This window comes from Grammomys surdaster, unplaced genomic scaffold (assembly GCF_004785775.1).
Source record: "Grammomys surdaster isolate TR1022 unplaced genomic scaffold, NIH_TR_1.0 181, whole genome shotgun sequence".
NCBI lineage: Eukaryota > Metazoa > Chordata > Mammalia > Rodentia > Muridae > Grammomys > Grammomys surdaster.
The window spans coordinates 3,396,126-3,424,088 of NW_021604626.1; the positions used below are offsets into that span (position 1 = coordinate 3,396,126).

Here is a 27,963-nt window from a genome sequence, read left to right on the forward strand (position 1 = left end):
ATAATGACAAACTGTCTTAGTCACTGTTCTATGCTGTGAAGAGACACCAAGATCAAGGCAGAGCTTATAAAAGAAAGCATCTGATTGTAGACTTGCTTACAGATACTCCGTTATCATGGCAAGAAGCACGGTGGCATGCAGGGACACGTGGTGCAGGAGAGGGAGCTGAGTGTTGTACATCTGGATTCATGAGCAGAGAGGGGGGAGGTTGGCTTAGTGTGGGCTTTTGAAACTTCAAAGCCTACCCCAGTGACACACTTCCTCTAACAAGGCTGTACCCCATCTCTAACACTCATCAGTAGTACCACCCCCTGCTGACCAAGCATTCAAATATATGAAACTGTGGAGGCCATTCTTATTCAAGCCACTACCTGAAGCTTCTGGTGTTGAGGACAGAGTGGCCAGCCTTGATTCTGACCCAGGAGGAATAGATGTGGCTGAGTCCCCTGCTGTCTGTGTGTGTATCCTGCTCACAGCCCTGAGCCACAGGAAACTGACAGTCTAGTGTTTGAGTGTGTGATGGACGCTCTCAGGTCCCAGTGAGTGTGTCCCGGCTCTCAGGTCTCAGTGAGTGTGTCCCAGTGAGTGTGTCCTGGCTCTCAGGTCTCAGGTCTCAGCTCTGCTGGTGCCCTCACACTCCTGCCTGCAGTTTCTCCTGGATGCGTTAGGTTGGCTTGGAGTTTGGGTAAGTGTTGAGATCAGCCTGAGGTAAGCAGGTGAGAGCTGGAAAAGTGGTCTGGGAAGAAGAGAGTCAGAATTTTTGCTTGTCTGTGGCAGTGAGCAGCAGGGCCTGGTGCTGGCTTCTATAGATGAGAAGCCTTTTTGACCATGCTTTAGTTCCCTAAGAGGCCAAGTGACAATAGGTCACTTCCCAGACATCATTACATTGTTGCCAGTGGTTCTGGATCCCTGCAAGCATTTCTCCCTGATGTTCCATCTTGCTGGCAACTCACTGGAGAACAGTTGATGGAGGTGTGGTTCTGGCAACCAGGGTGCATCCCTGTCCCTGGCTGAGTTGTGTTTCCTGTATTTGCAAGATCTAAGTTCTGACTGTTGTTTCCCGAAGGTCTTGGTACCCATGACGCAGGCCTAGTGTTTGGAAACTACACCCCCATTCTCTGTTTGGATCTAGGCAGTTTGGGGTTTCGGGTGCCTGGATGGCAGAAAGTGAGAATCTCGGCACAGGTCTGAGTGGGGAGCCTTCCAGGAGCTCAGTCTCAAGGATCCCATAAGTCTGCCAGGTGTGGGGAGTTAGGGAATGCCTGCAGGCCCATGGAGGCTCTGCTCAGCCTGAACCACAACCCAGGACATGGGGCATGGCACCTGATGCTCTGGTGTTTAATAGTGGACTCTTCAGACCCTTAGGTAATGGAGAAGTCAGGATGTAAGGACTATTCACTGTGCAAGGTACATGTTCGTAGCATCTTGATGTCAACCTAGACTCTCAGTTAAGTCAACTTCCTCAGTGTCCCCAAAGCTCTGAAGGTCCTAAACCATCTCCCAAGCAACATAGGCCCAACTGCTGTTGGTAAAGAAACAACAAAGCATTTTTAAATTAGGTGATTTTTTTTTTCTTTTGAGGGTGATTTTTCCTTTTGAGCAAAGAGTAAGTCCATAATACCAGGCGCTCAGTAGCTGTTGCTCAGCCTCTCTGAGCCCACAGCTGAGGCCATAGTCATCATCGCCATCTTTGTGATGAGGAAGGAGCTTGTGGCCCCAAACTCTCCACTCACCCTAGTATCTGTCAGCAGAGAAAGATGATTGTGTCATGCTGTGGGCACCCATCAAAAAGATAGGGAGACTTCCGCCGCCGGCGTTCTGTCACCATGGATGGTGAGGTGGATAAGACTGTCCCCTCTGTGTTCTCGCTCCAAGAACTGCCTGTCACTCTGCCTTACGTTACTGCTGGGGTCAGCTGTGGGGTTCTATTAGAGGCTGACTTTCCCATCTCAGTGCTGAAGCCCAGCATGTTACAGATCTGCATCTGCAGGGAGCTGATGGCAGTTAAGGCCTGTCAGTCTCAGGCTCGGCTGCCGCTAGGATGCTCAAGGCCTCTGCTTGCAGGACTGAGAAGTAGGTCTTTGAGGAAAATAAGCAATTTCTGAAGCTATAGCTAGTCTCTCTCTGGTACTGGAGGAAAGCTGTGGCTTCCACCTCTACACGGTATTGACTCTGAGGTAGAGTTGTGGCAGGAACTGTTCAGTTGCTGCTACAGCTCTTTCTGAAGTACCGAGTCTACAGCCAATGTTTTCTTTTCAAAATAGTCAAAAATGTGAGAAATGACTGTAATTGTAAGATCAAGCTTACTTTGGTGGAAACAAAACATTTTCTACGCACACGCATGCATTGCAGTCCTCGCTGGAATTCTTTTCTTACCCGACCTTAATTTGATTTGATTTCCCTCCTTTGAGCCAACATTTTTCCTTGAATGTTCAAATAAATTACAGAACAAAAAGACAGGAGAGGCAGAGAAAAAAATGTGTCTGAGTCCTTGGCCTTTCCCTGTCCTGAACTTGGAAGCTAATCCTCATTATGCCGCACGGTGTGGTAGATGTTCTCGTGCACTCGCGTTTATAGCTTCGTGTCCGAGCAAGGCTGCCCACTCTCCTCCTCCATTCCCACGTGGCTCAGGCCACAGATGCTGCTCCTCAGGGCTTTTCACTCCTAGAGTTGCTTTTGGGACTTTTTCCAGCAGCTTTCCTGGGAACCGGATCCCAGGCTTCCGCAGCTTTGACTTGGCTAGAAGCGAGCAGGTCTGGAGTGTCTGCCAAGTTCATCATGTTTCCTCTCATTTCAGCTGAGCTTCCAGCACAAAATTGGGATCCTGTACTGCAAAGCTGGGCAGAGCACGGAAGAGGAAATGTACAACAACGAGACAGCGGGGCCGGCCTTCGAGGAGTTCCTGGACCTCCTCGGCCAGAGAGTGCGGCTGAAGGGCTTCAGCAAGTACCGTGCGCAGCTGGACAATAAGAGTAAGCATGTGTGCAAGTGCACACTCCTGTGTCTCCGTGCACAGGTGCATGCAAATAGCCTGTGTGTTCGTCTGTATAGCTTCTGTTTATGTGGGAGTTGCTGTGTTTTTGTGTGACTGTATGTTTATATGCCTGTGTATGTGAGTAGCCTGTGTCTTATGTATGTACACGTTTGTGTATTTATATACATTTAAAAACAACAGATGACTAGCTCTGTAGTCAACAGTTCAGATACCACCATTTCTTGTTTAAGACATTTATGTATGGTGTATGTATGTGTACATGTTTGTGTATATTATGGTGGTATGGTATATGTATGTGTACATGTTTGTGTATATTATGGTGGTATGGTGTGTGTATGTGTACATGTTTGTGTATATTATGGTGGGTGCATGCATGTTCATGTGAAGACCACAGGTCATGTCAGTATCGCTTGGTGGGCCATCTCACTGGTCCGTCCACTTGACTTTTTAAACAGGGTCCTTCCCTGAACCTGGAGCTCACTGATGAGGCTACACTGGCCTCCAGCGACCTCCATCGGTCTGTCTCCACACCATCACATGCAGCCTTCACCGCCTCAGCCTTCACCGCCTCACCGAGCTTTTGCGTGGGTGCTGCCTTTCTAACTCGGGTCCCCACACACACTTGGCAAGCACTTTACTGACTGGACCATCTCCCCAGCCTCACGTTAGCGTCGTAACATGTGTGTTCATGCAGGAAGGACAGACAGAAAGAGACCAATCTCCCCTCCTGGGTCTCTTGAGTCTGTGAGAACATGCTCAGTAGAAAGTTGACAGGAAAGTGGGGGTGGGAAGCGGCTCCAGGTGAGAGCTGCTAAAAGCTGAGCAGTGAGTGCCTGAGGCATTACTCCCAGGTTTACACACAGTGTGGCTTGTGCTTTTTAACCCAACACCTTCTGCAGACATGCCTGTCCAGGTGGGAGAGCCCTGATTCTGTGCTCGCCTAACTAGCTGTGTAATTACTTTGTTCTCAGCGGATTCCACAGGGACCCACTCCCTCTACACCACATACAAAGACTTCGAACTCATGTTCCATGTGTCGACGCTGCTTCCGTATATGCCAAACAACAGGCAGCAGGTAAGGCCTCCTGTGCGCATCGTGCTGTGGTCCCCACGTCCCCCATGCAGGTGGTAGCCCTGGGTGACAGTGAGACTCAGTTTATATTTAAGTCTTAGGCTGTTCCTGGTAAGCTGAGAGTCTCTGGCTGTTACTGTGGGCTATCTGAGCCTTTATGAGGATGTTATTGTGGTTTTCATTGATCAGGAAACTGAGAAGCTGGCTACACAGATTTTCTAAGAGATTTTCCATGTCAACCATGCTAATGATGAGAACAGACAACTGTGTTGACCAGACAGGTTTCTACATGTGTGTAAATAACTTATTTATAGAAAACAGTGCGGGCAGTGTACTGCGGTGCAGGCTGGAGCTATTGTTGCTGCTGTTCCTCACCGGGGTTTTACTGCATTGTTTTAATGACATAGTGTGCTGACCATTTGTGTGAGGAGACGGTTCTACTGCGCTGGCCGTCACTCCCACAGACTTAGGAAGTGTTGAAAGCTTAAAGCTGCCTAAAACATCACAAAGTAATTAGCAGGCTGGTTTCCATCGCTGTAAGACGAGCTGGGCTTCCTTACAGAGCATGTGCAAAGGATAGTAAATACCGACCATGGCATGGCTGCTCCAGGAATGTGGGAGATTGAGACGTTCAGGTGGTCCCTCGGGGCAGCAGCTCCACCCTCAGCACTTCTGGAATCTGGGCTCCATCCAAGATGAGCTGACGACTGAAGGAAGAGCGCTGCCGAGTGCTGGAGGCTCCTAGGGAAGGCCATGAGCTGTCATGTCAGGATGTGGCTTGTGGCATTTGTATTGGAGTGAAGGCAGGGCTGAGATTTGTTTCTGAGCTCAGGTGCTTACATTCCGGGTACCACACTTGCCTTCCTGTGTAGACAGAAGCACAGAGAGCAGAGTGTGGCCTGACCGTGATGCATCCGAAGAGTGAAAATGATTAATGGCAGAGGATGAGCTCATTTCCTTTTTGATTTCATTTTAGTTTTTTAGATGTGCTTATTTTATATGTGTCTTAGTTAGGGTCTTATTGCTGTGAGGAGACACCACGACCACAGTAACTGTCATAAGGGGAAATATTTAATTGGGGCTGGCCTATAGGTTCAGAGGTTTAGTCCATTATCAAGGCAAGAAGCATGGTGGCATGCAGGCAGCCATGGTGATGGAGAGGCAGCTGAAAGCTCTATATCTGGAGCCATAGGCAGCAGGAAGAGCCTGGCATACTGGGCCTACCTTGAGCATCTGAGACCTCAAAGTCTGCCCTCACAGTGACACACTTTCTCCAACAAGTTCCTCCACACCTCATAGTAGTGCCACTCCCTATGGACTTTTGAGAGCCATTTTATTCAAACTAGCACAGTGTGTATAAGTGTTTGCTGGGTGTGAGGTTGCAGATTGTTGTAGCCACCGTGAGGGTGCTGGGAACCCAGCCCAGGTGGTCATCTGGAAGGGCAGCCGTCTCCCCAGCCCTGAGTTTTCTAATTTCTTAAATACTTGTGAAATGTATAAGTTGAGTCAAAACTACATTCTTCCCAAAGAAGAAAACAGTTGCTTGTTCCCTTCTCACTACTTCTAAGCCCCAAAAGTCCTTCAGCTGAGAAGACCACTGGGGAGCTTGGGAAGCACGGATGCTTCCACTTCACTCCCCACCCTTCTTGGTGCTCATCAGCTGAACATTTTCTCAGGCTCCTAGCTCAATCCCTTGACCTTCCTGAACTATCCACAGTGTTTTCTAGTATTTTGTTGTTGTTGCTGCTGCTGTTCCCCCTTCACCTAGATCTGTCCCTAGATTCCTGAGATCACTAGCCTTCACTACCAGTTCTGGCTGTGAGTCCCTAAAACAGTGTCATATGTAGTGTGCTTGAGTTTTACTGACACTGCTTATGATCCTATAGGTGTGAATTTTTAGGTGGCTAGATTTGCATGTTGGCTTTGTCCCCGTTCCTACAGATCTAGTATATAAAGGTGAGGCCTGGATGCATGGATAACTCTGGAGACTTTTCTTCACCCTGACGTTTAATAGACCTGGTTGAGGTTGCCATGAAGATGTCTGTAGCTAAACAGTGGTGCTCTCTGATCTTGGACATGAGTATTAGAATTTTGTCAAGGGTTCTCTTGAGTCTTCCCATCCCTCTTATCCCATGAATGATGCCCACACTGGTAATACCAAGAGCAGAAAAGTCTGAAGGACCAGACACACCCTTGGTGACTGCCATAGGACTCAGCCCAGCTGGAACCCTGGCCCTGCCTGTACCCTTGGTCTCATTAGCCCCAGAGTGTTCATGCCTTGTTAACTGCCCCAGACTCGTCCTCAGAGGATCTGTTTTCATGTGTTTGTTCCTGTAATAAATCAATCCAGGAACTGCTTGTTGGGGCAGTAAAGACCTAGGAGTCTTCAGCAGGCCGTCTTCAGCAAGCCTGTAGTGCTTCCCACAGAGGAAGCCTTACCTGCCCCAGGGATTACAAATGCTCCTGGACCCCACGTCTCTACACAGGATAAACCCACATGGGCCTCTCCTAAGGCTGGGTTTTCCTGTGTCCCTTCTCGGAGCAGACCACAGTTCAGCCATCATGTGATGCCATTACTGTTATGTTTATAAAGAGATAAAGAGATAAAGAGTATGTTCTGTGGGTGTGTGGAGAAGTATGGGGGAAGGGGATGTCTCAGCGAGCCCCATGCCGAGGCATCTCTTCCCCCTGAGGGACCAGTCACACACCGGTATAGTATAGAATAGAGTTTAGTCAGGGCATGTGGAGAGGAGACAGGAGGGTAGTAGAGGCAGAGAGGAGGGGGGAGGGAGGGAAGGGGAGGGGAAGGGAGGGAGCAGAGAAGTAGAGGCCTGCCATGACCTCGTGGAGACAGGGGGAAGGGAAGGGGGGACAGGCAAGAGATCAAGAGAGTAAGAGGGTAAGAGGGTAAGAGAGTAAGGAGGGGGCAAGCAGCCCCTTTTATAGTGGGCAGGCCTACCTGGCTATCGCCAGTAACTGTGGAGGTGGAGTTTAGACATAATGCTAACAATTACCAAGAACTCCACATGGCAACTTCAGACTTCACCTTGGCTGAGACATGCTTTCTTCAGAGTAGGCTCATAAAAGAGGAGACGGAATGGTGCCTAGAATACCATAACTTTTCTTTCTTAGTGTATGTGTGAAGTATAAGTGGGCCTGACTAGAAGGGGCATCAAGCCTGTGGAATATATGAGGAGTATCCAGGTCCTGTGGTTTTGGTATTATGCTCATAGCAGGTTTACAGGCTGCAATGCTTGGCTGGACCTGGGCTGTTGAGATTGGTGGCAAACCCTGCTTGTAAAGGGTTTTGCACCTCTGGGTCCTGGTTGCTACAGCTCATGAGTACTGTGGGTGGTAGAGCAGCCTGGCTTGTTCAGCAATACCTGAGCAGGTCGCACTTATGCCAGTGTCCCCTTGGCTGTCACTGCCAGGATAAAGCTCAGAGGTGGCTCTGTGCTTAGCTTCCTCCCCACCCCTGCATAGGAATGACTCAGCTGGAGGGTTGCTGTGGAAGCTGAGGGCTGGGGTGACCCTGCTTTAGTCTCTGTGTCTTCATCGTCATTGTAAAGTGCCATTGCTTGGCTAGTTTGTGCATTTACTCTTGCTGTCAGCAGAGTTTGCCATAGGAGACAGTCACTGATGAACATCTGCTCTGTCAGTCGAGTTTGTGGTGGGCTTGTTGGTAGGAGGCAAGAACTGCAGCTAGCTTCTGTGCTTCTGTAGGGAGCAAGAAAGGCTGTCTTTGGATAGAAAGGCCTTGTTTAACTATACAGAGGCCACCTGCCTCCCTTAGTTTGTTGGTGCTTTGAGTTGGGGTTTTGCCACATGTTCATAGGTCAGTTGTCTGGGTGCCAGGGGACACACAGGGCACCATGATTGTTCTAGACACAGGTGATGCAGAGCCCTCCCGCCCAGCCTTTGGTTCTCACAGTGGGACATTCTCAGACCCGTCTACAGTATAAATAATAATACAGAGGCTTCTATTATAGTGTAAAGCTAAGGCCCTCTGCTTGGGCAGTCTCCTGGCTACAATAAACTTAACCTGACTAACTAGCCTACAATCCCCCACATGGTTAGATCTGCACCTTTCTCTACTGGGCTTTGGTCTTGCTGTTCCCCTCCAAGTCTGAGCTCTTAATCTTCCTCCTCTGTTTTCTTCCCCCTCTCTGCCTGGAAGTTCCGCCCCCTCCTTCCTGCTATTACCCATCAGATCTTTACTACAACCAGTCAACAGTGAGACAATCTCTGATCTGATTCTAGATTGCCTCTAGGCATCAAGGGCTGTCTGACCTTCAAGTATCCAAGCAGGTGTGGAAGGACAAGCATTTACAAATGTAAGGCTGGGGATGGCCATAGAAATGACAGCACCACCCTCCTGTAGCTCTCTGCTGAACTAACAACTCACAATACAGAGACATACCTTCACTCTGCGTAGAAAAAAGGTTACCCCAACATCTTCTCTTAGCTCTGTCTTCAGGGCACTCTAAGGAGTTCTGTACTTTGGGAACTCTGAATGAGTGGTGTTCAGGACAAGTACTGTTCTGTGTTCTACAGGTGTGCCCACCAACAGCCCCAGGATGAGTTCTACTTTGGTAGTTTGTTTCTGATCTTCCCATGTCTGGTCACAGCATATGAAAATAAGCATTTCAGGTGTCAGGAAAGGGAGAATTGTTTTCCCAACTTTGCCTAGTGTAGTTTTCACTGTATTTTTCCCTAGTGTGGTTTTCACTGTATTTTTGCCTAGTGTAGTTTTTACTTTTTTTTTTTTAACATGAATTTGAAACAGTACATTTTACTTAGAGATGTATCAAACTCTGTTAAAACTATAGATTTGAACTGGGAGTTTCAGTGGATCTGCTACTATGTATTAAAACATGTTTCAAAACTTTTCTCAAACAGTACAGTGATTTCCCTGTGCTTAGAAATTTAACAACAGGATACAAGCAGGATGCTTCGGCTGTGACCTTGGACATCACTGCCTGTGGAGAACTCCTCTGGAGGAACATTTCCTTTTCACTTCCTTGGCCCTTTACTGTGTTAAATTAAAAGCCTGGGAGCTCACACGGATCCTTTTTATTTTTCTAAAAGTTAAACTTCATGCTCTTGACAGTGAGACCCATGTTCTGGAGGTAACAAACTAAAGGGCAAAGGTCACGGCCTTTGTTGTTGCCAGTGAACCCAGTCCTGGAGAGACAGACAGCACCAGCTCTTTTCTGCATTGGCTGCATTGAAGTGTGCGTGCCCACTCCTAGGATGCTTGACAGCACATCCAGGGGGCCTCCTGTGTGCAGGTCTTGGCAGTGTGGTCACAGGAAATCGAGCATGGTTTTAATGCACAGTGTAAGGAACGTGAACTGTGTGTCTCATTTATTTGGATGCCTGCTTGGTGCTGGGCATGGCTTTGGAAAGCAGGAAGCCAGTCAGTACACCTCCTGTCCTCAGGAAGGTACATTACAGGAATGTGAACCAACCAGCAGGGAACAGGGACACCTAGGTGTGAGCGTGGAGCAGAGACGGTCTTGACAGACTTCTCACTGACAAGACATCTGAGAAAATCAGTGTGGATGAGGAAAGATTTATTGTTTCACACAGCTTCCAATGCTACAGCCTGTGGTCACCTGACTGTTTCTGGTTACTGTGGTGAGGCGGAAGGGCCTATCAGAGGAAAGTTAGATGCCTTCTTGGCATCTGAGAAACAGGGCCGAACACAAGGTACCTCCAAGGCACTTCCCAGTGGCCTGCTTCCTCCAGCCAGGCCCAAGCTCCTCATCTCCACAGTGCTTTCCACAAGAAGCCTTCCATAGATTTATCCCCTGGAGATCAGAGCCAGAGTCCCGCCATGAATGCTGCTGCATGGGCTTTCCTGCTTGAGCTTTTGCGAGACACTTCAGATCCAAACTTGAGGAGCAGAGAGGGTTGTCCAGGTGAGGTGTGCTGATGCCTCACTCCACCCTAACAGGAACTGCCAGGAAGAGCCTGCAGTGGGCAGCATTCTTGTCAGTCAGAAGCCTTGTCAGAAGTAAAGGTGTTTACAACACTGCAGCTCTGGGATCTCCCCTGGACTTTGAGTTCTTCAAGATTAGAAAAGATTAGGTTTTCTGGCTGCTAGTGTAGTGGAATTCTGGATTCATAAATTAATATAGATGGCATTAAAAAGCCAAGTTTCAGTTAATTAGTTTGAAGACCTATGATGCCCCTGGAGGCAGCCTCCTGTCTTGTTTTTTGTCCTTTTTTGTTGTTGTTTATTGTTTTTCTGAAGTGCAAGCCAGCCTGGAAGCCTGTGGTCTAACCCAGGGCTTTTGCAATCGGTCCCTCCTCCTCGGACTGTCTCCTCCTCGCTAAGTTCACGTGCTTAAACTATAACATACCTTACAAAGCATTTTGATCACTAGAGTGCTATTTTAGAAGGAAAGAAATAGCTAATGGAGAGAAAACAGAAGCAGATTCCTATGTAAGAGGGATAGGTGGGGATGTAGCCCAGGGTAGCCTACTTCCCTCCTAGGACTGTGTTCTCTCTGATGACATTGGATGTTGAGTTTCTCTTCCTGGGGGTCTTCTGCTTGTGACTCACCCAGTTGTTAGCATGCCTAAGGCCACTGAAACCCAGGAAGGGCTCCGTGTGTCTCTCTTCCTTCTTCAGCTGAGAGGAGCAGGTTGTATATATTAGTGTACTTTGTGTCACTCTGGGTGTTCCTTTCCTGCACAGCTTCTGAGGAAGAGGCACATCGGGAACGACATTGTCACTATAGTCTTCCAAGAGCCTGGCGCCCTCCCGTTCACCCCCAAGAACATCCGTTCACACTTCCAGCATGTCTTCGTAATAGTGAAGGTGCATAACCCCTGCACTGAAAACGTGTGCTACAGGTGAGTGTGGGGCCCTGCCTCCCATTTGGCTTTCCGTTCTCCTAGCTTCATAACTACCTAACCTCTCTCCTTCCTTCAGCCCATCTTCCCTCCTTCCATCCTTCCTTCCTCTCCCACTATATAGCTTAGACTGGCCAGGAACTCAACCTCTCAACTGCTGGCACTGTAACCTGCCTGATAATAATTGTTATTTATTTTTGCTAGTACTGGGAATTAAACCCAGGGCTTTGTATATGCTGGCCACATGCTCTACCCAGAGCTACATTTCCTAGCCAGCCTCATAACATTCTAATTATATTTTTGCAAGCAGTAATTGCCTTCCTCCCTTGAGAAAGGAAGTGCATGGCAGCTCAGGGGAGCAAGGTTCAGTTTTCTGCTTTCCTAAGAGGCTAAACAGGACCCATGGCTGACACCAGCCTCTCAGCAGGATGGTGTGGCTCATCCACCACCACAAGGGAAGTGAAAGGCAGGTAAAAGCCTAGAGACTCCCACGCAGGGCCACTGGGGCCCAGAGCCCACACTTGCTTTGATGACTTCAAAGGCCTGTGTGTGCTTCAGAGCCCCAAGACCATCTTTGTTAGACCTGCTCCGAGTCCTTGCTTCTGTCTGGGGCTGTGCCTTAGGAGGCCACTAGGATGAATGACTGTTCTCTGTAAGTTGATAAGAGCGCTCCCTGCCTTACCGCTTGTCTTGGATGTATGGCAGCTTTTTTTTTTCATAACTTTTCCATCTTTAGCATGTGTGTGTGTGCCTGTGTATGTGTGAGCACGCACATGCTTTGTATGTATGAGTACACACCTGCTGGGGGGAAGTCCACATTTACATTTGTGCATATGAAAGGCCAAGGTTAATGTCAGGAGTCTTCCTCAGTGGCTCTTCTTCCTTGGACAGAGTCTCTCAGTGGAGCCCAGAGCTCACTGATATGGTTTCTGGGGACCTGAACTCTGGTCTTCAGGTTTGTGCCACAAGTGTGGGAACGTGTCACCTCAAAGGAAAGAACCATAGCTCATCAATGTCATTTCCTTCCTCAGCGTTGGAGTTTCCAGATCAAAGGATGTCCCTCCCTTCGGTCCCCCAATCCCCAAAGGTGTAACTTTTCCAAAGTCGGCCGTCTTCCGGGACTTCCTTTTAGCCAAAGTGATCAACGCAGAAAATGCGGCCCATAAGTCAGAGAAGTTCCGGGCCATGGCTACCCGAACAAGGCAAGAGTACTTGAAGGATTTAGCTGAGAACTTTGTCACAACCGCCACAGTGGACACTTCTGCAAAATTCAGCTTTATCACCCTGGGGGCAAAGAAGAAAGAGCGGGTAAAGCCAAGGAAGGATGCACACCTGTTCAGCATCGGGGCCATCACGTGGCATGTGGTGGCACGGGACTTTGGCCAGTCATCAGACATTGAGTGTCTTCTGGGGATCTCCAATGAGTTCATCATGCTGATAGAGAAGGATTCCAAGAATGTCGTGTTTAACTGTTCCTGTAGGGACGTGATTGGTTGGACTTCAGGGTTAGTGAGCATCAAAGTCTTCTATGAAAGGGGAGAGTGTCTCCTGCTGTCCTCAGTGGATAACTGTTCTGAAGACATTCGAGAAATAGTGCAGCGACTGGTAGTAAGTATGGCGTGTGTCTCCCAATGTCTGTGCTTCAGCCTCAGAGCCCCAGCAGGTTGTATAGGGAGGTCCATTGTGGTCTTAGGGCTTGGGAAAGCAGCTGCTATTCCAGAGAGGACTGGTTCCCTCTGGTTTTCTTTTGAGTCAGTCTCTCATGGCTCAGGACAGTTTTGAACTCACCAGGTATCCAAGGGTGACTTTTAACTTGTAATCCACCTGTCTCTTCACCTCAGAAGTGCTTGGATTACAGCTGTAGTCTACTGTGTCCAGTTTTGTATGGTACTGGAGATCACACCAAGGGTGTGATAGTTGCATGGTAGTTGAGCAGTCTACTGCCTGACCAACCACAGCCTACTGTTTTGTTTTTAAATAAGAGTCAGTGAACACAAGCAATGAAGAGGCCACCCATAACCACATGACTAGGAAAGTTGAGCCAACTTCAAAGAAAGTTATGAGCCATTTCTCTAATAGTTGAAGAAAAACCAAGAGAAAATTTAAAATATTTTATAAGTTTGTGTGATGGGCACTACACGCCCTTAAAAACACAGATTTGTTGTTTGCTAATGACTGGGCCCTCTCTCCCTTTTTGCATGTTTGTTTAGCAAATATTTTAATTTAAAGATGTTAAATGTGATGCTAATATCTCATTTCACAAAATTAGACAGTAAGTTAGAAAATAAAAACAGTCAACAGTCTTGCACACGCGAGAGAGAGACCTCTGAAAAGAGGAGGAGACCTTTAAGGTCTGGGGCTGGACAAGGCCACTGAATCAGTTAACAACAAGCTCACTGTACAAGCATGAAGACCTGAATTTCCTCCTGAGCACACGTGGAACAGGCATGGTGCTGTGCACTTCAACACTGAGCAGGCTGAGATGAGAGAATCCCTGGGGCCTGCTAGCCAGCCAGCACCACCTAATCTGAGAACCTCAAATCGCAATAAAGAAACGTCATCTCAGAAACGGACATCTGAGGAGTGATGGCCAAGATTGACCTCTGTCCTCCATACACACATGCATGTGTACAGACACACACACAGATACACACACAAAGATAAAACATGGAGTCTTTCTATGTAACCCAGGCTGTCTGGAGCTTACAGTATATCCCAGGCCAGCTTCAAACTTGAGATCCTCTTGCCTCAGCCTCTCAAATACTGGGATCACAAATGTGTGCCACCATGACTTAATCTGATTTTTAACACCAAACCCCAGCATTGTGCCCAAGATGGGAAACAGTCACATTTTTGTTCCTAATGTTAACAAAGCAAAATTCAGATTTTCTTTGTCTGTGCAGTAGAATAATAGCCAATAATTTGCTGTTTGGATTGCTTGGTTCAGTACAAGAAGAAAGCACGTTTTGGCCATAAAATATCTTATTGGTAAATCCTCTCCCTAGGAGATGTACTGCATAGTCAACTGAGAATCCTTAAAAAGGGACATGGATTCCACTTCCTGTTCTTTCCTCACACAGAGTGAGTCTCTTCTATTGCAAGGCTGTCGTGAGAGAGTAGAATCAGCCAGTGTCCGTGGGTGTTCGAGTGCTTACCGTCATTGCAGGCAGTGTCTACGTGAGACCATCGAGTTAGAGGCGGTAGGGACCCCACAGTTTTGTAGATGGTGAGATTACTGTCTGTTGCCTGTTGTACAGAGTACAGCCAGAAGTGTACACTACCATACATGAGGAGAGCTCACTCCCAGAGGGACCTTGGGCATGCCACCTGAGAGTCCTGGAAAGTCATCCTCAGAGGGCCATGCTTGGACAGAGGTTTCCCTGTCAGGCTTCAATCTAATGGACTTTGAATAAAGACCCTCTATCTGTACAGTCCGGTATTTGTACAGTCCAGTGAGTCCCACAGATCATACTTCTCAGCCCAGGTGTGTGGATGGGAAACTGCTTTTTTCACGGGGTCACTGAGTCTGCATAAGTACATGGGGCAGACGAGAGACAAGGAGAGCCTGCTCTGCCTTCAGGGATGTCTGGAAGCAGGGGACGATGACACTAGGGAGGAAGTCAGGAACAGCACCAGCTGATGCTGTTTACCCAGTATCTCCAATTACATTTCAGGTAGCAGCTGCATTCTCTCTGCCAGAACACAGGCATCTTAGAAGCCACTGTGTTAGGACCGCTTAGAGCAAAGTTGGGAGATGAGGAAGTGTCTATGGAGGTTGGACACAGAGGGACTTCAAGGACTGCTCGGTTAGCAGTTGGAATGAGATCAGATCAGTGAAAACCTGAACTTTTTGGAACTTCCCTCCTGGCTGACACCAGGGCTCCCTTTCTGTTGAGTCCCCAGCATCTGTGCTGGTCTGGGAGAAGCCAACTGGCAGTGTATGCACTTTTGTAACCATAGAAACCTAGGCCAGATGCTGATTCAGGGAGCAAGCCACAGCTCCCCAGCTGCACTCACAGCCACAGGGCTCGATAAGAGGAATGCGTATATTCAGAGCCAGGTTCCTGGACGGCAGAGTTTATTGAACTGAAACTCCTGTACACTGGCCCCAGGGCTTCAGGGATGGGGGATGATACCTCCCAACCTGAAATTTCCCACAAAAACGTGATGTCATCATCCTCAGATGATGTTTAATGAGCCGTGTTTTCCTTTCATGGCATTGCAAGCCACATTCCATCAGTGCCTCTGAGGCTCACAGTGACTAATTACCTCACTTGTGGCGCCGAGCCACTGAACTGGCTCTTTCGTGTTCTTGGGGTACTGTATAGACTCCTAGTCTTCCAGAGGAGTGTCATTGGAGCTTCCTGGGATATCCCTTAGCCTCCAGGGCACAGGTGACAGAAGGAAGGGTGGCTGCAGGAACATAGGACTCCTCTGCTACCTGCAAAGCCCCACATTGATCAGAAGGGCCCTTGGTACCAGATGGACATAAGTGGTCACTCCCAGGAGGCCAGGTAGGACAGACTAGGAAGTCTTCCGGCCAGTGCTTCAGAATAGTTAAGGCTTTTCTCACAGTCCAGTCCCTCCTGGGCCCTTCCTGGACACAGGGGCAAATCACCTCGCAGGAGACCAGAACCACTTCAGGCCATGTCTTGCTGTTTGAGTTAGATAAAAGTACCCAGGAGGCCTCAGAGTAAAGAACAGGATGGTCTCGTTCTTTCTCTTGTTGTGCTTCGTCCAGAAGAGAGGAATTCAAGTGCTTCAGAGTCCCGTTAGTGACAGGAAGTGGAGGGAATGGCAGAATGCATGCAGAGCTCACAGGCTGCAGGTCGGGGGCTTCTCCAGCCAGGCAGCCTGCCACTCGAGCCATGGCAAAACCGGGCTTTGGTTCTGTTGCTCTTTGTCATGGGCAGCCATGGTGAACTCTGTATTCAGATACCTTCCAGGTCACTTGGAGGGACAGAGGGGTGGCTGAGGTTAGAGCCAGAGAGGAGAGGGGCTTGCTTAGATACGTGCATGTGGGTCCCCAGTAGGGTCTCATCTGTGGTAGCCAGGGAGAAAGACCAAACCTGCCTAACAGCTTCCATCCCCTCAGATAGTTACTAGAGGCTGCGAGACTGTGGAGATGACCCTGAGAAGGAACGGGCTGGGCCAGCTTGGCTTCCATGTGAACTTTGAAGGGATCGTCGCCGACGTGGAGCCGTTCGGCTTCGCCTGGAAGGCAGGCCTTCGCCAAGGGAGCCGGCTCGTGGAGATCTGCAAGGTGGCCGTGGCCACGCTGACCCACGAGCAGATGATTGACCTCCTGCGGACATCTGTGACTGTGAAAGTGGTTATCATCCAGCCCCACGAGGACGGCTCTCCCCGCAGGTAAGACCAGGAGGCTGGGCAGTGTGCACTGTCACCAGGGCATTCCTGACTGCCTGCAGGATCCTCAAGAGAGCTAGTGAGATGTCTCTGTGGACCATGAGAGCCATTAGTGCTTTAGATGGGCGTGTGACATGCACCACTGCCACTGTAAAGAGTGACGCCAGATATTGTGTATGAAACTAAGTCACCAAGACCAGGGGGTGGGTCCATTTGACTCACCAGGCTTACTGGGACTGAGTGTGCTCAGCGTAGCCTTCATGGCCTACACACCTCAAATCAAGATGTGTAGTTATTAACAAGACAGGGCTGCCCATCTGGAGGAATGTGGGACAGCAGACAGATTCTGGGGGCCATGCTGTTCTCACACTGAAGCCTCAGAGGTGTTGGGTGGGGACAGGGCATCATCCCTGTGACCTGTCATGAAAAACCACTGGAAGGCCTGGAGATACACAGGTGGTGGGAAGGGACGGGTGTGAAGTGGGACGTGGTCTATCTGCTGCGGGCAGATGATCGTGGTTCTCAGCCTCAAGGCAACACCACTAGGTCTGTCCAACCTCTGCACCTTTAGCAAGAACTGCTGAGAGTCATAAATGTATTTAAAACATTAACGTTTTACTTTTTGTGTGGTTCTTTTAGTATCTGTGCATGGATGACAAGGTCATAGTTCAGTGTTAGAAGTTTGCCTGCCAGTCAGACCATAAGGCAGAGGACACTAGTTAAAACTGTGCTCCCTGAAGACCACAGCCCAGGTAGCGGGTGTGGTGGGGCTCTGGTGGCCACCGTACCATGCAGCTTGTGTCTCCATCCAGTTAATCAGGGGGCAAGCTCCAGAGTTTACCTGCTGAGAGGATGCAGGAGGCTGGGATTAGGGGAACAGAGACATCCTAAAGTTCTTTCATATCTCCACCACAGGGACCCAATCCCTTAGAGTACTCAGAACTTACTTGCATAATTAGTGTTTCTTCTACATTTTAGTTGACGGAAAAGCGATTGCTTTCAATTCACTGGAGTTTCTGTCACTTCTTAATTAATTTATTCTTCTCTCATATATTACACCCCAGCTGCAGTTTCTCCTCCCTCCTCCCTTCCCACCCCGTCCCTGATACCCTCCCCCAAGTTCCTGTCATATTAAAGGGGAGTTTCTTATGAGGACAGTACACTGGCTGTATCTACCTTCTAGACTCATGACACAAAGGTGTCCTTTCTCCTCCCTCCCAGCAGCACACGCCTGGTCGCATCTGTGCCATGCCCAAGCCACATGCAGCTGCCACACACTTGAAGTGTGGCTGAGTTTTCCACTTTAATTAATGCAGTTTAATTAACCACAGGTGGCTCTGATGGCTGCCCTTTTGGGGAGCTCATTCCTAAATGGGGATCTTTTAGAAAAACAAAGTGCTCTTGTGGCATCTTGGTCTCTGTGGTTAATATGCCAGGTTTGTAAAGTCTGTGAGATTGCGCTTAGCATTTGCTCCCAGCCTGATGTGTTTGTTTTTGTGATGCTGTGAATAGAACCAAAGGCCTTGTGCACACTAAGCATGGACTCCACCCTTGAGCTGCAGCCCTAGCCCCCTAGTCTCTCAGTGGCCAAGTTTCCTACGTTTGCCAATAGGTTTGTAAAATAAAGGTTTAAAGAGCTGAAATCCTTCATAGTGTTAAAGGTCCAAACCCTGTAAAGCCCCCACAGGGAGTTTCTCATAGCCTCACATTGCCGGATTCTGCCCATTAGACCCAACTGCCTTGCCCCAGGACCCAGGAGCCACACTTACGATAAAGAAGCCGCAATGGAAGATAAAAAACTGTTTCAGAAAACAAGACTCAGATTGAGTAGGGAGCATAGCTTCCTCTCGGCCTTGCTAGAAGCTAATAAATATATCTTGTAAGTGAGCACCTTTGACAGAAACTTCTAAGTGCCTCTGTGGTGAGAATACAGATGTGTGTCTCCTCTGTCAATAAGGGTCAGGTCTTCAATCTCTCCTGGAGATGGACCACTGTGGAGCTGAGTGAAAAGCGTTTCCAGACCTGATGTAGGTTTGGTCTGCTGTTGCTCTATAAGAAGCTTTTAAGGTTGTTAGATAATAAAAATAGTAACATTCTCATTATGCCTGGTATTTCGAGCACATGATTTCAAAGAATAGAGTTTCCTAAGGAATATTGAATTGTTTTTCAGCTAAAACAAATAAACAAAACTACAGAGTGTATGTTTTTGCTGCTGTCTCTTCCTCAAGAGCATGTTTTTCCTCCCAAGAGGCTTTCTTATCTGCCTGGATCTGCCTATAATTAATTCTTTGTGTTGATGTCCTTCCCCGAGCACACAGTCCTCTGCTCCACATTACTCAGTCACTCTCTCTGTGTCCTCACCTCTGGGGAAGGAACCAACCCAGCACACGTCGGGCAGGATTCTCAGTTGTTCCTTGCTCTTTGTGAATCTAAATTTGAGCTTTTTTAAAGTTAATATTTTCATTCTTCCTGATTCATTTTCACTTCTGATACATATGGGCCCTGAGGATGGTATGTGCTGTGTTCAGATGTCCTCTGGCCTGCAGCCCTGTCGAACCAGCTCTTAGATGTGCAGGAAATGCTGTTCTGTGTGTGCCAGCCATGTTCCAGCACAGGCAGACCGTGCAGCACTGTTGGCCCTGTTGGAAAGAGGATGTGTGTTTCACACACGTACCTATGTGCCTGTGTCGCTAGAGTCCTCAGGAATACCAGGCAAGTACCAAGCTGCATTCCCAACCCTACAGTTTTGAGGCTGCTGGCCTTGAGCTAGCTGCAGTCTTTCTCCCTCTGCATCCCACAGGTGTCCTCACTCCCAACCTGCATCCATAGACATTAAGAAATCACAGAAGACTTGCTAAAAGGAGACCGGGTAGCCATTGACTTTTCTGTATCCGATTGGGTTTAATTTGGTTTGGGTTTCTTGGTGGGGATCAGAGCCCCCACTACATAGTAGCCCAGGCTGGCCCAAAACTCTCCCATCTTCTCCTGGTAGCCTCTTACATGCTAGAATTCTAGCCATGCTTTGGTGCACTTTATAATCAAAAAAACTTGGGCCTGAAGAGATAGATGGCTAGGGAGTTAGAACACCTGCCGCTCTTAAGAGACACGTGAGGTTAGTTTCCTGCACCCACGTTTGGGTGCTCATAACTGCCTCTCGTTCTACGTCCTGGGGATCCAGTGCCTTCTTCTGTGTACCCCTGATGTCTGCATGCACCTGCACACCAATAAATAATAAACCTTTTAAATAAAACTGAAAACTCTTTTTAAGGGCAGCTTACTTTGGTTCCATAGTCCTACAGTTAAGGATACAGGATTTGCCTGAGGCTCTGACATCACATTTGATTTGTGGCGTGGAAAATTACCTCCGTCTTCTTTCATAAATTGGCTCTTAGAGCCTGTTAGGAAGGAAAGGGATTAAATGAGCAGTTATGCGCATGTGCCCACGTCTGTGTGACTTTTTATTATGCAGTGGTCCTCTGCACAAGTTCCACGAGGATGACAGACACGGTAAAACTAGCTAATTATAAGGAATCTTACTCAATGCTGTTGAAAGTGCTTCGCTCATAGATAGATAGATAGATAGATAGATAGATAGATAGATAGATAGATAGATCAACTCAGTAATAGTCTTACAGGGTATCAATGACAAAATAATTTGACTGAGAACCCATCTGCTTCTGCCTGCAGCCTGAGGGGCCTTCAGGTTAATGGACACTTCTGGCGTCCTGGGGTCAGCGATGTCTGATTATGCCCTTCACTGCAGAGTTGACTGAAGTCTTCTGTGGGGATGGTGTTTGTGTGCATCAAAAGCCTTTCTGATCCAGCCTCAAGGGCAGTCCAGCTGCCTGCCCCCACCTTGCTCTCAGTTGAAAGAAACCAGGGCCACTTTTGGTTTCTTGATGGAGTTGGTGGGGGAAGCTTGTTAAGGGACCTCCTGCTGGCCCAGGACCCTTGAGTAAATTTGTGCACGTCTGGACTGAGAGGCCTGGAGCATCATGGGATGATTCTTCAAATGGAAATGAGCTGAGGAATGGGCTCACTCAGGGCAGGAAGTGCAGCCACAGCCCTGGCTGCCTGATTAAGGTCTTTCTGACAGAAATTACTAAGTAGGTACAGGGCTTTCGCATGAAGACCTGAGTTTGGATCCCTAGGCCCACATGAGACCAGCCTGGGAGTTTGTGAGCCCAGTGTTCCAATGGCAAGATGGGAGGGAGAGCCAGGAAACCCCAGAGGCTCATGGGCCTGCTAGTCTGGTGTACATCACTGAACAGGAAACCCGGTCTCAAGGTGGAAGGTGAGAATAGACACAAAGGATTGTCGTGTAATTTCCCTATGGGCACCGAGGCACAGACACATCCACCCACCCACATTTATACACACAAAATGGTTGGGGTTTTGTTTTTGTATTTGTTTTTAAAGCTCTTTTTCTGTTTTCCAAGGATGAGGCCCCACCCCTAACCCTCACATTCTTCTGTCAGTGACATTTTAGGGTAAAGGCATCCTTCAAAGGCCACTGCCTGTGAGAGGTAATGGCTCTCCGGAATCATGCATGACTTGCCACACATCGCTAGCGAATTTAGTAAATATGTCCAATAAAAATGGAAATGAAACTCCAGGCTGTGCATCTGGCTCCTGTGATTCTTTGTGCTTTGTTGACAAGGGTCCACATTTCCATGTGACACGGGACAGAAGAGATTTCCATGGGTTATCTGGAGCCAAAATGATTGCTCTCACAGTGTTCTATAAAATTAAAGCTTTGTGCACCATGCCTTTGTTGCCTGACTGCCCGACTCCCTGAAGTACAGGGAGATGGGAGGGTGGGAAATGAGAAACAGGAAGAAAATTCTGTTTTAACAGCTTGGTAGAGTGTGTGTGTGTGTGTGTGTGTGTGTGTGTGTGTGTGAGAGAGAGAGAGAGAGAGAGAGAGAGAGAGAGAGAGAGTTGAATATAGACTCAAGTGAGAGAGAGTGTGTGTGTTAGTTGAATCTAGACTCAAGTGAGATTTTAGATTACAGTTCTGATTTGTTTGTATAGATAATAAGATGGCTATTGTGTCTATTCTTGTCTTACCAACCCTCTAATGAATCTTGGTGTGAAATGTAGAAACCGTTCAGGATTTGAGACTGTAGCAGCCGCCCAGCCGCCTGGCACATGCTCAGTCCTGGTGTGCCTGGCAGTACAGGGTATACCTGTGCTCTAAGCATGAGCCTGGAATCCCAGAGCCATCGCCAGATTGCAGGTTTTCATCGTTTGCTCACTCTTTCTGCCGTCCATTTGTTTATTCATTAATTCATCTGTTCACTTGTTCATCTGTCCAGTTGTTTGTTGGTTCGATTGATTCAGTTATAATTCCCAACAGCTCAGTGCCAGACGTTACTGCTCACCTGCAGTGTTGACAGCCTCGTCTTCGCCCCGATGGGTCCCTTTAGTCTGCCCAGTGTTCTTACACAGCTCTTCTGTGCATGCCTTGACTGTTTAGTGATTTGCTGACTGAAGCACCACCCCTTTACCTGATAGCGAAGATTGTGTAGCCATTTGTAAGACCATCACCCTCCTGTTGGCCAGCTCCTTCTTACATTTTACATAGATGCTGTTACCGCTCAGTAACAGGAATGCAGGGACAACATGGCAGCCATCCCATGCCAAATAGATTACCCAATGGCCTAGATGATGGACAGCCGCGTGCTCCCTTCTTAGATAACCCTTTGTTATCTGTAGCTACCAGGAACCTTCTCCGTGTAACTTATAAGTGTTATAACGCAAGAAACAGTTTTTCTGCTCTTGAGTTTTCTGAGAAGTCTCTGAGAGATGGTGACTTCTTCGGTCCTTCAGAACTGCACATGACACATGGAACATGTGATGTGTGGTGCATGACATGAGGCACTGGGTTCCCAGGAACACCTGCAAAACTCGCTGAGGAACACTTGTGAACAGTTAGCTAAGTGGTGACAGTACCTGTGCCAGTACCTGTGCCAGGGTGTGGTCGGGTGTCACCATCAAGTATCTGGTCATAGGCCTTGGCTACTGTGGCTCAACACAGTTGTTCAATGCATATTTGATTTGCTAGAGTAGCTGTCAGTCAGCCCCGGGGCTGCCAGTCTCTGCCTCCTCAGCATTGATCAGTTAGCCCTGGAGCTGCTGGTCTCCACCTCCCCTGCACTGAGACCACAAACGCATGCTCCCTCTGCTGTTTGGGGTAGGTTTAAGGGATTGAACTTGGTTCCTATGCTTGTACAGTGTGAGCACCTCAGTGACTGAGCTTCGTTTGCAGCCTGAGAGAACTAGGTAACTCTCTTGTGGCAGAAGACTGCACACCTCTCTCTCTCTCTCTCTCTCTCTCTCTCTCTCTCTCTCTCTCTCTCTCTCTCTCTCTCCTCTCTCTCTCTCCATCTGAGAAGCCTCTCACATAGGACTCTCTCTTTGAGATGTTTGGAGAGACTTAGTTCTGCTCTGCCTCATGCACGACACTCCCCTCAAATACAAGGTGTATGAATTTATGTAAGTTCTTTCTTCCAAGATTCAAGTCAAATTGTACTGCTGACAGCTAGAGTCCACGAGCGTGAATTAAGTAGACCACCCTATTCTCAACCATCTGTCGTCCCTTTACAAGCACAGGCCTCAGAAAGATGGGTAGAGCCATAGAGACACACAGCCTGGGCTCCCCTGCACCAGGTGACTGTTCACGGGAAGTGACAGCAGACACAGGTGTGGCCCTCCTGAGTACTTCCTACTGTAATGTTCTATTTTGTGATTTCCAGTTAGGTCTCTGGCCATGTGAACCAATCTGCAGTCCCAGCAGGTGTTGAATCTAGACACATAGCAAAATACTCACAAACTAAAGTCTTTGGTAAATGTTTCCTCAGATTCCATTCAGAATAAAACATCACAATCCAGGGCAAATCTGAACTTAAATATTGACTGTCAAACTCAGAAAATCCAGAGAGATGTAAGCTAGCGTACACGAAGCGAGCCTTCAGCCTCTGCATTCACTCTGTCAGTGGGTTATACCAACATCGCTTCACTGAGCCTCTATGGGCTGTACAGGGCATGGTGGTTTTCCCTCTATATGTTCTAGGTGATGCTAAGCTCCTGCTGTTCTTCTGCAATGCTTTTGAAAGGGACTGGCAAGCTTTACTCTAACATCTGCTAATGGGTGTATGTTCTTGGATCAACTCTTTCAAAGGCTGGTTAGGAGACAATTTTTTCACATTGAGTATCTATAGGGCACTCCCTTCAGAAGCTGACTGCTGAGCCAGCATGGCCAGTTGAGTGATTGACACTGATGCCTGGACCCTGGTGAACAATGTCTTGTGTCCATGTCTAGCTCTGTGGACAACATTTGTAGCACTTGGGTCTGGCCATGACCCTGACATGTAATACTGAGCAGGTTTGCAGCATCTCTGGGCTTTGATATCTCATGACAGTAGGCAGAACTTGGAGGAATACAGAAGGGCTTTGAAAACAACTAACAATAACCCATGGCATCCAAAGGGCTGCGGTCCCTCCCACCGTGCAGCACTTCCCACCCCAGCCAGCCTGTGGTATGTTGGCAAACAGGAGAAAGCCATAATTGGCTCCTTTAGAATCTCAGTCTGACTGTTGGCCAGACAGCAGCTGAACACTTTCGAGCATCTAGGGAAGGATGCCTCTTTGGACAGATGTAAGGTGCTGCTGTCCAGTTAGGCCCCAGTAAGCACAGGCGTACTTGCAGGGGAACCTGTTCAGCCATGAGCAGGCCTTGCCTGGGTCCTCCGAGAAGCTACAGTCTCACCATGGCCTCTTCCTGGCTCCGCAGGGGCTGCTCAGAGCTCTGCCGGATCCCCATGGTGGAATACAAGCTGGACAGCGAGGGCACACCCTGTGAGTACAAGACGCCTTTCAGGAGGAACACCACGTGGCACCGTGTGCCCACCCCTGCCCTACAGCCAGTTTCCAGAGCCTCACCTGTGCCTGGCACACCTGACCGACTACAGTGCCAGCCACTGCTGCAGCAGGCCCAGGCCGCCATCCCCCGGAGCACGTCCTTCGACAGGAAGCTGCCTGATGGCACCAGGTAACACCACAGCCCTCCTTAGAAACTAACTGAGCAGCCTGGCCGGTTCTGTAATAGCTTGTTGTGAGTCTTAGCAAACAGGGCAGTGGGGTAGCCTCAGTCACAGTGGCACTCAGAGTCTAGCCTTGTCCTGGTGTCAGAGAAGACGCCCTCTGTCCACCCAGGACACAGCTTTTAAAGTTAAATCCAGTAACACCAGAAGGTGATGAGAGCTCAGGGCACCTTAACTTGCATAGGTTGTGTTTGAGAGCAAAACAGTTTATTCTATGTATGTTTCTTATCTAAACATTCATGTGACCTACACCCTAGAGATGTGTGCCTTTACTCTGGACAGCTGATTCCTTCCTGAGGGCTCTGCTCTAGTAGACCTGTCAGTACACACCAGGAGCCAGGGTCTTCCTTGCCTGTGGGGCTGTCCTATGGGCCTCTCTGATGTCCTTCCCTCGTCTGGAAGATAAGGAGGATGCAGACCCTGGCAGGACCTCCTAAAGATCACCCAGATCAGCATCACTGAAGGGCTTAGAACCAGACACTACACACTGTAAACCTATACAGATATTTACCAGAATTAACAAAGTGTGTAGCCCTTCTTGCCTCTTGTAGTTTATGCTTCCAGGAGGAGCAGGAATCTTCTAACATTAATCAAGTCATCTGGGCTCCAGGCCTCTGTGCTTAAGATCATAGGGCTTATAACTCAGCCTCCCTGTGCTGAAGGCACACACGGGAGCACCTGGGACAGGAGTCACCAGCACCTCCCTTAGTTATGTAGAGCCTAGAGAAGTGCAGGGACTGCATGCTCCTGCCCTATGCTTGGTTTTCTGTCCTCTGGAGCCACCATTGCACCTTCATCTTTAGACAGCAAATGTCCACTAGTCCATATCTCCTTCCTGTGATGGACTTCTGTCATAAAGCCAAGAAATCTTGGACTTCACCGATGCTCAGATTATCTCCATGATTGGTTGTGAAATGGACACAGGGAATTTGTTATAAACAGCTCAAGTCAGACTGTTGGGCTGAACCGGGACTGGCGATGTCTATAACCCTGCTGCTTTTCTTCCCCTCTCAGAAGTTCTCCCAGCAACCAGTCATCATCCAGTGATCCCGGACCTGGTGGGAGTGGACCCTGGCGACCACAAGTGGGCTATGATGGGTATGGCTCCCTCCAGCCTTCCTGCCTTTCTGTCTCCCTGGGGGTGGGAGGGGGGCTGTGTCTATACCTAGGACTCATTCAAAAGCCATCCTGTGTGTGAGTTTCATGGAAGGCCACCTGTAACAAGCACTTTGAGCAAGTGCAGAGTCTTCTGATTGAATCAGAGGCTCACACTGTAGCCTATGCTGGTCTTTACCTCATGATAATCCTCCTGTGTCAGCCTCTCAAGTGCTGGGATGGCAGGTGTGTGCCTCCATGCCCTGTTAGGAAACTCCATTTCTCTGACAGTGTTCCCTGGTCTTCCCTGTTTTCTTTGTGATACGGAATGGACTTCTGAACACAAGAGGGAAGATCTGGGACTTTGTGGTTAGGAACTCTCAGGAAGTTCTCCTGACTAAACCTAATAGGAGACAGCTCCCGAGAGCCAGAAAATGAGGTTATCATTGAAGCTTCTCTGCTTCCTGTTGGAGGAAGCAACATAGTGGCCACCATGGCCGGAGAGGCCTCCTTAGCTGGAGCCTTGTGATTTGTGTCATATCCCAGGAGTCAGCAGTATGAGCAGCACATGCTGACCTTATGTGGGACTCTTGAGGTGGCATGTAGCACAGCGTTCAAGTTCTACATGTGTGCTTTGGTGACTCCAGTCCATCTATGGTAGTCAGCAGCTGGGCCCTTTTGTGAACAGAACACAGTCATCCATGGAGGCCTTAGGCTGGCGTGGACAGCAAACTCCTGTCCATGGAAGACCCTGGCAGTCATGGTACTGTCTTCAGGTGCAGAGCAAAACTCAAGTCCAGGCATTCTGCTGTCCAGTTTGGGCTTGGAAGTGGACACCATGCTCTTCACCTCATGTGGCAGACAGAGCTCTTCACAGCTAAATAGCAAATATCTTTTTTTTTTTTTTTTTTTTGGTTTCCGAGACAGGGTTTCTCTGTGTAGCCCTGGCTGTCCTGTAACTCACTCTGTAGACCAGGCTGGCCTCGAACTCAGAAATCCGCCTGCCTCTGCCTCCCAAGTGCTGGGATTAAAGGCGTCCGCCACCACCACCCGGCCGCAAATATCTTTTCTAAGTGAAGCCATGGTTAAACGAGGAGAGTAGGGCTTCGATTTGTTTTTATATAAATGGAAAACCTTGTGTGGTTTCAGGTCCACAGCATGGATTCAGATCATGAGAACAACATTGCAACACAAACACATTTTCTTCACTTCCTTCATTTCTAAGATGATGTTTTCCTTTTTCTGGTTTCCATAATGCAAAGGCCGTCTGGGTAGAATCCAGACTGAGTCAGGTTTTCTTTTATTTAAAAGCATTAGTTTTCTGATGTACCAGTGTCACACACATCAGTCAAAAGTAAGGCCGATGATCATTGTGCTCCACCAGAGCTGGACAGCCTGTGGCCGGCTCGATGCTGGCGGAGTGTTTGTTGAGGCTGGCTGTGTGTCAGCCCTGGTGAAACTGCATCCTCTGCTCTGGAGAGATCAGCCAGGGTACTTTGTTTCCACTGGTCAGGGAACTGTTTCCTAGGACAGCGTCAGCCCTAGAATGATGGTGGCCTCCGTAGGAAACCTCAGCCATCTTGTGCCTGGCCCCTGTGTCCTCTGCTGGCTGATGGTGTCAAAAAAGAATAGCTGGACTTCTTTTTTGCAGGTGCCCATCCCCCCTACTGCTCGAGCACCAAGGCCCAGGCTCTGTGGAGTGTGATGGAACTGGGGAGCATGAGGACCTCATGGAGGGAGGCAGGCTTCCAGGTAATGCAGCCCTGGGGCCCGGCCTCCAGGACACCCCTGACCTGTACTTTTTCCCTGTCCCCACTCATTCACTTTGACACCCATAGTCGATGAGCTTCTCTGTGAGCCACGTGAGGTGCCTGTGGGTGATTCTGGCATAGCTACAGTCGTAGTATGGCTTCAGATAACTGGTTATGAGGCCTGGAGAAATCAGTCCCCTTGTGTGGGAGCGCTGCCCCTTCCTTCTGCTCACTGGTGACCTGGGAAGTTGTAGTAAAGGTGTCCTGCTTGATTGTTTCAACCCATCAGAACCCTGCTTTTCTCCCTCTTGCTAACACTGGAAATTGCGGGAAATAACAACTCTCTTTATGTCACAGAAACCAAATGGCATGGCCCACCTTCCAAAGTCCTGAGCTCCTATAAGGAGAGGGTGCTGCAGAAAGATGGAAGCTGCAAAGAGTCTCCCAATAAGCTATCTCACGTAAGTCCCTCGCCTGCGGCCGATCTCACCTTTAGCCAGGATTGATGCATGTCAGCATAGAGAGGGTGGCGCAGCGCACCTGTTCACAGTGCTCAAGAACATAGGATGCATCTCAGAACACAGTAAGACTACATATGGTATTTCCGTGTCTGAGAGTGTGGGGGTACAGCCCAGCACACAGTATGGCAGCATGTGCCCACATGTGGTGTTCAGTGCTATGTGGAGTGCATCCCAGTACAGAGTAGGGCAGGCA

The 27,963-nt window shown here is 48.7% G+C and overlaps 1 protein-coding gene across 2 annotated transcripts in view; it reads left to right on the forward strand.

The window, feature by feature from the left end:
• The window catches only part of Sipa1l2 (signal induced proliferation associated 1 like 2), a 148,086-nt gene that overhangs the window by 88,954 nt on the left and 31,169 nt on the right, over positions 1 to 27,963 (forward strand). For both annotated transcript variants that reach the window (XM_028767712.1, XM_028767713.1), the window contains exons 6-14: positions 2,798 to 2,972; positions 3,967 to 4,070; positions 10,774 to 10,931; positions 11,963 to 12,539; positions 16,027 to 16,301; positions 24,094 to 24,351; positions 25,418 to 25,501; positions 27,150 to 27,250; positions 27,607 to 27,710. In XM_028767712.1, the coding sequence (XP_028623545.1) occupies positions 2,798 to 2,972; positions 3,967 to 4,070; positions 10,774 to 10,931; positions 11,963 to 12,539; positions 16,027 to 16,301; positions 24,094 to 24,351; positions 25,418 to 25,501; positions 27,150 to 27,250; positions 27,607 to 27,710 (1,836 nt within the window). The remainder of the gene's footprint in view (positions 1 to 2,797; positions 2,973 to 3,966; positions 4,071 to 10,773; positions 10,932 to 11,962; positions 12,540 to 16,026; positions 16,302 to 24,093; positions 24,352 to 25,417; positions 25,502 to 27,149; positions 27,251 to 27,606; positions 27,711 to 27,963) is intronic.